The sequence below is a fragment of the Monopterus albus genome, unplaced genomic scaffold (assembly GCF_001952655.1).
Source record: "Monopterus albus unplaced genomic scaffold, M_albus_1.0 scaffold4.1, whole genome shotgun sequence".
NCBI lineage: Eukaryota > Metazoa > Chordata > Actinopteri > Synbranchiformes > Synbranchidae > Monopterus > Monopterus albus.
Window position 1 is genome coordinate 3037437 of NW_018127884.1, and position 11194 is coordinate 3048630.

At 41.4% G+C, this 11194-nt stretch overlaps 2 protein-coding genes across 4 annotated transcripts in view; one reads left to right on the forward strand and one right to left on the reverse strand.

Annotated features, from left to right (window-relative positions):
• Positions 1-654: 654 nt before the first annotated feature.
• Positions 655-8621, reverse strand: LOC109965642 (protein TsetseEP). Its single transcript, XM_020609836.1, has 2 exons — positions 8540-8621; positions 655-2628 (listed from the first exon to the last, which is right to left on the reverse strand). Exon 2 carries the CDS (start codon positions 2618-2620, stop codon positions 944-946), a length of 1677 nt encoding a protein of 558 aa, XP_020465492.1. The 5' UTR covers positions 2621-2628; positions 8540-8621; the 3' UTR covers positions 655-943.
• The window catches only part of dync1li2 (dynein, cytoplasmic 1, light intermediate chain 2), a 14524-nt gene continuing 11871 nt past the window's right edge, over positions 8542-11194 (forward strand). For all 3 annotated transcript variants that reach the window (XM_020609847.1, XM_020609855.1, XM_020609864.1), the window contains exons 1-4: positions 8542-8703; positions 9534-9607; positions 9965-10081; positions 10204-10434. In XM_020609847.1, the coding sequence (XP_020465503.1) occupies positions 8618-8703; positions 9534-9607; positions 9965-10081; positions 10204-10434 (508 nt within the window). In that variant the 5' untranslated portion in view covers positions 8542-8617. The remainder of the gene's footprint in view (positions 8704-9533; positions 9608-9964; positions 10082-10203; positions 10435-11194) is intronic.

Sequence of the window (11194 nt, forward strand, 5' to 3'; positions counted from 1 at the left end):
TGACATGCAGGCCTCATACGACAGCCAACCATGTTTGTGGCCACTGATCTAAAGGACATTGCTCTTTCTGGATACGAACAATCAACCGAACTCTGACCCACTACAGCAGATATTAGCAGTTGCAGCATTGGATGTCAACACTTGGTTTGAAATTAACAGAGCCCTCGTGTTCTAATGTTGCTCTGCTTCTTTTCTTCAAGTAACAACATTGTCCATTAGCAAATGAATGTTGTTGATTTTATGATTTGAAAATAAGTAAAGATTCATTGACTGATTCATTAGAGCAAAGTACAATACATCTTGCTATTAATCCACTGTCTCAGACAACTGATCCATGTGATTCTGATTGAATGCATGAAAAGAAAAGAAGATCACTGTAAGCTATAACAGTCTCTTTTTATTCTCTTTTTCAAACAATCCATTTAAAATTAGCAATCCTCACAAGTACCATTATTATAAAAGGCCACAACATTTACTGTGTGTCATGTTACTGCATATAGTAATAGAAAGGATAAATGAAATTCTAAGTCAGATAATATACTATTAATGAAGGCTATTGTAACAAACCAATTTGTAATATGTAATATTCGATGGATTCCCACACACAAAGACAGGTTTATTCTTTTCATTCATTTACTGTATATCATATTTAATGGTTTCACTGTCTCTCTGCACTCCAAATTCCAAACTCAAGTATCTTCTCTGATCTCCAGTCTCACTTGTGATCTCTCTTTCTGTTTGTCTACCTCTGCTTACTATTCTCAAGTGGTTGCATTTTAATTTTTGGTTACTCAAAACATCCTTTTGCCTGAGTTACCACTATAGACACTGCGGTGGTTACAGCATTTTAAAAAGCCTAGCTGTGTTTGTGATACCTTGATGGCTTTCTCACACCATCAGAGGATTAAACTGAATGCATTTTGATTTGACAGGTGGCTTCTTTTCAGACTGCCTGGGTGACCTCCGTGCTGAGACTCTCCACCATGTTGGACACTGCGTCGGGGATTTCTTGGACATCCCCACTCAGGTTTATGTCCTTTTTCAGTTCAAAGTCACCCTGCTCCTTGGTAGGTGTCTCCTCTGGCTTTTCAATACCATTAACACATTCCTTTGTTGGTGTGGGAGTAGAATCTGTGTGCTCTCCATTCACAGCTGGAAGCGGATCCACTTCTGCTGCATCCTCTAAAACGCAAGGACTTTCCAACTCTCCATTTTCCATCTTGCTTTCTACCTCAGGCTCTGCAGAAGGCACCTCTTCCCCAGATGCTTTGACTACCTTTTCAGACTCTGCAGTAATTTCGCTGATAAACTTTGACATGACAATCTCAGGGACAGGTTCTGCTGCTTCTGGCTCAGCTGCTGCCTCAGCGGTAGAGGCTTCTGTTGCAACAGATTCTTCCTCTTCAGGCTTATAAGCGGGGACCTCCTCTACTGCCTCAGGTGCTTCTGCTTTTGCTTCTACAGTCTCAGGCTGAGTAATGTCAGATGGCACTATGACTGGTTCTGGTTCAACTTGTTCCTCTACTGCAAGTTCCACTGCATCAGCCTCCTGCTCAGGCTCCAGTACTTGCTGTGGTTCTGGCTCTGGTGATTGTTCTAGCTCTGGCTCTGGGAGTGTCTCTGGTTCAGGTTCAAACTTGGGTGCCTTCAGCAACTCTGGTTCTGGTACCTGCTCTAGTTCTGGCTCTGGTACTTGCTCTGGCTCTAGTACTTGCTCTGGCTCTGACTTGAGGGCTTGATCTGGGTCTGGGATTCGCTCCAGCACTGGCTCTGCAACTATTTTGATCACTGACTCAGGTTCAGGGACAGCGGCAGGCACCACTGTCTCCTCCACATTAGCTTCTGGCTTAGTAACAGTCTCTGAGGTGGGCTCTGGCTCTTCAGGTGCTTCCTCTGTACTGGCTGGAATAGGTTGTGGCACTGACTCCATAGCAGAAACACGTTTTTGTGCAGGTAGTTCTTCAGGTGCAGCTGCAGGTTCAGGTTCAACCTCACTTTGAACAGGTTCTTCTGATGATGCAGCAGAAAGTTCCTCTGCTGCTGCAGCTGTAGCATCTGAGACCTCTAATGGAGTTTGTTCCTTTAGTACTGGGGCCGACTCCTCTGTGGCTGAAGAGGATTTCTCTGCTACAACTGGTCCTTCTACTACTGGAGCTGGTTCCTCTGATGGCTTGGCTGGTTTCTCTACTATTGGAGAAGATTCCTCAGCTACTATAGCTGGTTCTTTTAAAACTGGAGCTTGTTCCTCTGCTGCTGTGACTGTTTCCTCTATTACTGGAACAGATTTTTCTTCTGGTACAACTGGTTCTTTGAGTAATGGAGCTGCTTCCTCTGCTGCTGGAACTGATTCCTGTACTGATGGAGGCTTTTCTGGTTCTTCTGGAGGTGCTGATCTGGGCTCTTCTGGAGCTTTTACAGGTTCAGTTACTGTTGCCACAGCTGACCCCACAGCTTCCTCTGTCCCATTGTCTGCCCCAGCTGTGACCCCTGCTCCTGTGGGTGGGGCTTCAGCCTCCACTTTTGCAGACTCCTCTGCACTAGCAGCTGCAGTCTCATCCTTCACTTGTTTGGGGTCACTCACATCGTATCCCTTTCTCTTCCTGCTCAATTTGCCTCCCATGATGTTTCCTATAGAAACAAGTGGATAAAAGTGTCATATCATATGAGAAATTCAATATGTCTATATTGACCTGTCTTTTGAACATGTTTAAAATCCATTCCAAAACAAACAATACATATGAAGTCCTCATTAAAAAGCTGGATGGGTTCAAGCAACAGTGCTAACCAGTGACCCACTATGCCACCCGATCATAGAGTTGATTAAATTAATTTACACATGTGTACATTTACTTGGAGATTTTTAACAGCACTCATGAACATCAGGAATGTGTTTTGCTGTTTGGTAAAACTAATTTAAATGCATGGGAACCTTACATAGAATACACAACCTTACAGACTCCACCATTTCAAGAATGTCTGGTAAGTGCCAAGTGGCCCCACAGTTCTGAGCTGAACATCGCTTTCATTTTATGGATTTTTAAATCTGGTTTTATTTTTGTCTTGATATTTATTATTTTATTTCTTGATGTTTTTCTTTGACTTTCTTTGAAAACACTTTGACTTGCCTTTGTGCTTGGAATGCGCTATATAAATAAAGCTGCCTATGATGTAGATGTACAGCTCTTCCTCTCTCAGTGTGACAAACTACATAGTAGCAGTGAGTCCCGTAGGATGCATATAGAGCCAATCCAGAGCCTGAAGTTACATTCACATAAAACATCTAAATTGCAAACTTGATCTGTGTAAAACCATAATAATCACCTTAATGCATTCTGGTAATGAAGCAAATATATACAGACATGTACAGCAGTTCTTTGTGCTAATGTGACAACACTGTTGTGGCTGTAGAGGAAGAGCCAGTGATTTCCAGTGTTCATTAACAAAATGGAGAACTGGAAGTGCAGCTTTATCTCACTGATTGTGTTTCAGCTGACCCAGAACAAATCAACATCCCTGAATATAATCTAAGTGGAAAAAGAGCCCAGAAATGCAATGTTTCTTCATAGATTCCCCAAATTGTTGTTCAAAGTGTCAAAAGCAGGGCTTGTGCCCTATGAAGCGCCATGTGGATACAGGTAACACTCCTGGAACTGTCCGTAGTGCTGCAATGGAGCAATCTAGACAGGATGCGCCACAGGCCAGGCTGGTGAGGGCTGCATATCCATTACAGATTTACTGTCAGTTAGTAAAAAAAAATCACGCTTCTACAGTAACACCAGTCTAACTCTGCTTTAGATCTACCTTCAACAAACTACACAGCGTTTTTATGTGGCTGATTTCTTATTTGCTTGTTTTCTCGTCAAATCCCAGCTGGTGTCTCCAGCCTTCAGATCGGACAAAGCAAACAAAAAAATAAAAAGAAAGAAAGAAGAAAATTACAGTTTGAGGAGAAAACCTCCTATTTTTAGACTGAATCACTGTGGATTTGCACAGACAATTTGTCACCACAATTTCCTAAGAACTACTAATGTAAAATATAGCCTAGACACCGATTTAGAAAGATAAAGGAGACGTAGGCAAAGGTAGTCAGCGTGTGTCTGCTGGACACAAAGGATGGAGGTTTCTCCTCGTTGTCACTCGCCGATAAAAGTAATGGCTTAGCTAAATTGGCAGCAAATTATTGCCAAGCTATTTTATAGTGTATTCCATAGACAACTATACAGAGGAATTGTACACTGGCCACAACACTTCAGCGATAAAGCTCCAGAGGGGTCTCCATCCCCCATTTCAACCCACCCACCACTGCTTCTCTCATCTGCTGTGATCTTTTTGTTCACGGGCATTTGAAGATGTCCTACTTACTGCCACGACAAAGACAACGAAATTCATCACAACCACACGTCGATACCTAGTAAGCATCTGCTACAACTTAACAACTTTGTTTGGCGCAGTTTTTAATCCCAGAAGGTCTTTAATCGCCCGGCGACTTAAAAACCAGCGCTGCTGTTGCTGCTGGCTGAGAAGACGCACTACATCAAATTCAGCCACTGAGAACGAGGGGGTTCAAATCCTGGATTGAAATGTATGAATTTGCATAACTGGAGAAAGGCAAACAGAGAAAGAACAATGGGCTGCAGCGCTCAGGATTCTTTCTTTCTTTCTAGCCTATATATATAATCTTGTGCACGATTCAACAAAAAAAGGCATACATTAGAATAAATAAAATAAAACTGCTGTGATTTGACTGACCTGTAGGCGATTTCCAGAGAGCGACCAGTTGGGCTCCTTTCCAAGCTCCGACTAGATGTGACAAAGGAGCTAAACCTCTAGTGACAGCTGCAGATTCCGCCCTTGCTGCAACTGAGGAGTGCCCCTCACAGTTTTCTGGACATCTGTCGCTATCACAATCCAGCCTGCCCCGTCTGCAATCTACACCCTCCCAGGCTTTAACCCCTTGTCTGCCGCACGCAGCCTCTCCATCGTATATTTCTCTGGTGTAGGTTAACCTTTAAATAAACACAACTGGGAAGTAAAGTGATTTTAAACGGACTCTGCTCTTTGCCAAAAAGTAACGCCTGTAGAAAATCACATTAGGGAGTATCACTGTGATATAAATTATGCATAGGGGGCATTATTAACACCACACACACATACGCACACACACAGTTTTTTGCAGGATACTCACTGTCGTAATTATATACCATTACTGCTGTAATCTGCTGAGCATCAGTGTTTGGACTGTGGGCTTCTGAATAAGAAATCTTATCCATGAAACATTACAAAAATACAGATTACAGGAACAGGCTGCCGGGCTTTAACTTAAGGTTCCCTTTCTTGTTAAGAATAGTAAAGAACCAAAAGTTCACTCTAACCATTGCAAAGTATTTTGATGCGTCGTGCCTCTTTGCTATTTGCCTTCTATGTGTTAATGAGGCAACACTGGTCCGGGGGATGAGAAATCCCATAACTAACCCTTCCAGGTAAACAAGTTGTCTATCAGCAACTGACCCATGCCACTGGCACATTGCTAGCTATCATTTTGTAACCTATATTAATCAAATGACGTTTAGGCAGAACTCTAGATTGAACTGTTCTCCAGTAATTTGAACATTAATCTACAAGTTAATTAATTGCAGGTGACAAACAAACAGTGTGCCTCAGTGTGTGTAACAAATGCATTTTTGAAAATGTATATGTTTTATATTATTTGTGTTTTTATATCTTTTCATTGTGCATAACAGTAACATTTCTCTTACATGTTCCCTGCTGGATGTGACACATCCAGTGATTTTCATAGTGTGGAGAGACTTTTCTTTTCTTTGCCCCTCTTTTTGTTCCCATTTGGAGATCTCTGAATAAATATATTTATCACTCGTGTTTTACAGAATGAATACCAGACAGATGTATTATTGAGGAGACGGCACCCCCTCCTGTTACAAGAGCTGGTATCACAACACAGTGTCTATGGAGAAATCTTGTTGGGTTTTTAAAATAAAAATGATGCACAATCTGCAATGGGCTGGCGACCTGTCCAGGGTGTACCCCGCCTTTCGCCCACAGCTGGCTGGGATTGGCTCCAGCCCCCCGTGACCTCGTTTGGGACTAAGCGGTTTAGAAAATGGATGGATGGATGGATGATACACAATAAACTCTTTAATAATGGCACATTTGTACTGTCTTATGCAAATATTCTGTTAGTTAGCTCATTTGTGAGATATCGAGTAAAACTATGTGTGGCTTGTTGTCAGTGGTATCACAAAAAACCCAGAAGAGTATAGCCTAAGAAAACATCTAAAGAAGAACTGTAACTGTCAGGAATATTGAAAAACAACTTCTGTTATTTAGTTGATCTTATTAGACCAAAGTCTTGAACTGTACGGTATAAAATGTTTTGCTGTCTCTGCTTTCCAAATGCCACAAAGTACTAGCTTCTAACAATAAAACCAAAACAAAACAAAGAAAAAAAAAACCACAATTAACCTTGTTTGTTTTCCTTATTGCATAGCTAAATAGTGACAAAGGGGCCATAAAGGCTGAGTTTCACATGATGCAACAGCTCTGGAATGCATTCCCAGGAGTACAGCTGCCATCTGAGCTAACCACTCTGCTCCACGTAGACAGATCACTCACAGACAAATAGGGAGGCCTTGGAAAAACTCCCACAGTTATCACCATGTTAAATTAATGGTAATCTGTCGGTAACCCCTGGCCACAATGACCTAGACTGACACAAAGACCAATGAGATAGAGAAATAAAGAAACAGGTGTTGGGGGCTGCAACACACTATACAGGTCAACAGCTCACCACCAGTGTAGGTGCAGGGATGTTTTAGAGCGCTGCTTGCATGGAGTTCCCAGTACAAGGAAGGAGACACCCTGGACAGCTTTTGATATGAATGCTACTCACCAACTGAAAAGGTCAGCAACAAAATAAGAGTGACACTTACACACCAACTCACCAGCTCAAATAAACACGAAAAAGAGCCGGCTTGAAACTGCAGCTTGTTTCCTAGTGGTCAAATACAGTAATCGGCCTGTGTGAAAACATCCACAACATCTCATTCCAATACAATCACAGTTGGAGTCTTATGGTATTACATCTGTGGTAAATAGGGATGGGGCAATATGACTTTTTATCGATACAACTCGATGCAAAATATGGTGTGTATGATTTGATTCAATCATGATACAATTAAAAATTCAATGACAACATATGACAAGCTGCGGAATACTTGTACTTTATTCCTCTTCTCCCCCTTTTCTAGCACTGGTTTGATTATGCAAAGTACAACCAGATTTATTGACTTACGTTTTGTTACACTATCTTATTTTTAAAGAAAATATGAAGTCGCTGGTATATGGAGACCACATAGATATTGCTAGAAAAAATTATGCATATTGTTTTTGTATCGCAATATATTGGATTTCGATATATTGTCCCATCCCTAGTGGTAAACAGTAGGTAGTTTTCTAGGCCTTTGAACTAATTAACATAGCGGAATACAGTTATTATCAGTGGTGTTCTTGACGTGATGAAAAAGGTCAACAAAGCCACTGTAATATTTTCAGAACTGTTCTTTATGGACAGCAGTTTTGGATATTGTATTATCCTATTTTTCATAATGATTTGATCTGATCTAAATGAACACCATAAAATGATAACTATAGTGACATAATAGGCTTGCTTTCAAATTCCACAAATAGAATTTCAGTCAAATAGTGGAGGACAGATTTTGCCCGTTCAGTTTTCACCATAGTATGAATAGCACCATCTACTGGAGAGTCATTATTTCACAGCAGTAGTGATAGTCATACAGGTATCTACACAAAACATGAAACAATTTTACAATGGTCATGTTACCAACAATGTCACCTTTGATGCACGAACTCTGTTCACAATATATTCATTCACCAGTCAACCTAAGCTGCATGTCTTTGGACTGTGGGAGGAAGCCGTAGTACCTGCAGAGAACCCACACAGGCACAGGGAGAACATGCAAACTCCAAACAGAAAGGCCCCAGGTCAGCCGGGGCTCGAACCAGGAGCCTTCTTGCTGTTAGGTGACAGTGCTAACCACTCAAGGTGTGTAATATTAGACTCCCACTCAAGCCCCACTTTCTTGCTTCTCCCTGCATGTGGTGAAGACTAGCAGAAGTACAGATGTGCTTTAAGAAAGCTCTAAATGGTAGCTGAATGAACTGGCCATGCAGTGCTTAGCTAGTAAAATGAAGCATGCATGTTCAGGCATTACACGTTTAATCCACATTGAATCACACATGACAAAAAGCTGGATATCACACATTGGTCTCCATGAGCTGTTAAAGGGAATAATGTCATATCCTCACTTTGCCTATTTGGGATGCCAGAGGCTTCACCACAAAAAATGCCCACCTCTGTCAAATCACCTTTTTCATATAAGTTGCAGTAGCCTACTTATGCAATGTATTTCGTTGTAATGATAACTGAAGCAGTAATAACCCCGTGCAGAGGTGCACCATGGGTGATTGCGCGGCGTAGCTGTTAACAAATGTAACGTACCCTTGGCCACTTGGATGAAGGCGGTGCTAGTGGTGCCTAAGCAGCAGGGCCTTGCCTTTGTGGTTGTAGAAAGAGAAGATGGCTCCCGTTCTGGAGAAACAGCTCACGGGTGCAGCCGGGGCAGGCGACCAAAACAACGAAGAGGAAGAAGGACAAAACCTTTGGCAAGTTATGCAGTTGTAGCGACTTCATGTCCGCGGAGACCCCTATCGGAATAGCACAGTCGCTATGGTTGTGCTTTGTCACTGCCAGTTGGTCCCAATCTAACACCGGCCCGGCTAGCAGTAACATTAGCACTTAACAGTTAACTGGAGCTGGGCGGTCAGTGTGCTAACGTTACTTCTGTTTGCAGCTCAGCTAACTGGGACATTGCTGATTAGCTGCATTGCAGTTAGCCAAGATGGCCCATTAGCGAGTTTTACCAGTCCAGCGAGTCTTGTTAAATTAACGAGTCCAGTTTGAAAGAGCCATTTATAGTATCAGGAGCTTTTGACAGTTCATGCCAGTTCATGCCAAGTCAATAGCTAAGTGCTAGTTCCTTTATGCAGGGTACAACAAGCTAACATGATTAACATAGCGTTACATTTTAGCAAGCATACCATATTCTTACCAAAGTTAACGAACTGTGCCGAAAAGTAACGTTAATGATGGCTTTACTTAACGTTTATCATTGGGGATGGTACTGTTACTGGGCTGAATCCATTAAACCTGCCAGGTTTAATGGATTCAGACCCTAAGCTAGCTAGCTTTACTTTTCCTAGCCTACCGGCCAGTGGGGATGATTTGTCATTTCCTGTTTTTGTGTTGTGGTGGACACATCACAGGGTCAGCTAAAAATACTAGCATTACAAATAATCGCTGTTAATTATGTAACGCTATCGTTACCTGAGCAGTTATGGTTTTGGTAGCAAGTCAGATTCTGAAATGTAGAGCTGCCAGTGCGCCGCTTGACTGTCAGTCTAACGGCTTTTCTCAATATGTCTTGTTATTGTAGGTCCTCAATACTGAGTGAAGTCTCGACTAGATCGAGTTCAAAGTTGCCATCAGGGAAGAATATCCTGGTATTTGGTAAGTATTACATAAACCACATGTGTGAAAGCATGCTTGTGCAGGACCTGCAGTGTATTTGTGGCGGTCAACCTTGAGGAGAATGGAGACCTGCAACATGGCACCAAAGTCACAAAAGCTAATGACTGCACAGTAAAACCTTTCTGATTTTCTGACATTTTCAGCTGACTGCTAACTGCTGTTATTGTACTTCTGGTTAGAGGCTAACGTTGCCTTGTACTTGTACATGTGTGATGACAAAGTTTGGTCTAATCTAATGAGACGAAATTTTTCTCTCTCTCTCTCTCCCTATATATATATCATATCTACAGTGGGTATGGAAAGTATGTCATAACTGATGAATACAATATTTTGCAGGCGAGGATGGATCAGGAAAAACAACACTTATGGCCAAACTTGAAGGAACTGATCACAGCAAGAAAGGAAGGGGACTGGAGTATCTGTACTTAAGTGTTCATGATGAGGACAGAGATGGTGAGTTTACCTGTTTATTTTTTCTTTTTTTTTTTATAGAAGTAGCTTTTACAAAAGAGCAGAACTTTTAAACAACAATTATGTCACTTGTATTTAACTAATGTATTGTAATTCCTTTGCAGACCAAACTCGCTGTAATGTGTGGATCCTAGATGGGGATGTATACCACAAAGGCCTACTTAAGTTTGCCGTTTCAGCTCAGTCACTACTTGACTCTCTAGCAGTGTTTGTTGCTGATATGTCAAGACCCTGGACCATTATGGAGTCACTGCAAAAATGGGCCAGTGTGCTACGTGACCATGTGGACAAGCTCAAGATCCCACCTGAGGACAGGAGGGAAATGGAGCAGAAGAGTAAGCAACAGTTAACTTTATGTATAATTTGCGTTGTGGATGGTATCAAAATGAAACATCCACATTAGTACAATTTGTGTACTGATAATGAATACAAGACCTTTTATTTTGAACATTTAACTCTAAAATTGTGGTAGTTGTCTACTGCTCATATATCCAAAATCTTATTTTTAGGCTGTCCAATATTAACCCTAAATCACTCAAAATGAGAATATTTACACTTTTATCATGTTGCTAACCTGTTCTGTCATTGAATATTTGGCCAAAGTCAAATGAACATTAAAATGATAAGACTGAACTGAATTTCGTCAATGGAGTGATCCCTAAGTTAAAATGCTATGATTAGAAGTAATTAGCATAGGTAGCATAGCATCTACTTTGTTTTGTTAAAGAAGACTAGTAGCATTGATATAAGGTGATTTGTAATGAGGTGGCCCATTTATGTCTCAACTGGCAAAAATCTGAGAAATAAATAAATTGAAATATGACATGCATACATTTAGTTTAATTGTATGTTTGCATGTTTTTCCTGTGCCTGCGCGGGTTGTTTGTCTACACGTCATCTCTGTTATGTACCTGCGACATGTCCAGGGTGTGCCCCGCCCTTTGCCCAGTGTCAGCTGGGATTGGCTCCAGCCCTCCACCAACCCTGTTCAGGAATAAGCAGTATAGATAAAGGATGGATGTTGTTTGGTGCAAGGTATTTTTCATAGTGTCAGGAATGATTAGAAAACAGGCCAACAGATTTTTTTTTTTTTTT

Coding starts and splice junctions, on each gene's coding strand:
- LOC109965642 (XM_020609836.1), bottom strand. CDS start 2,620: ATGGGAGGCAAATTGAGCAGGAAGAGAAAGGGATACGATGTGAGTGAC.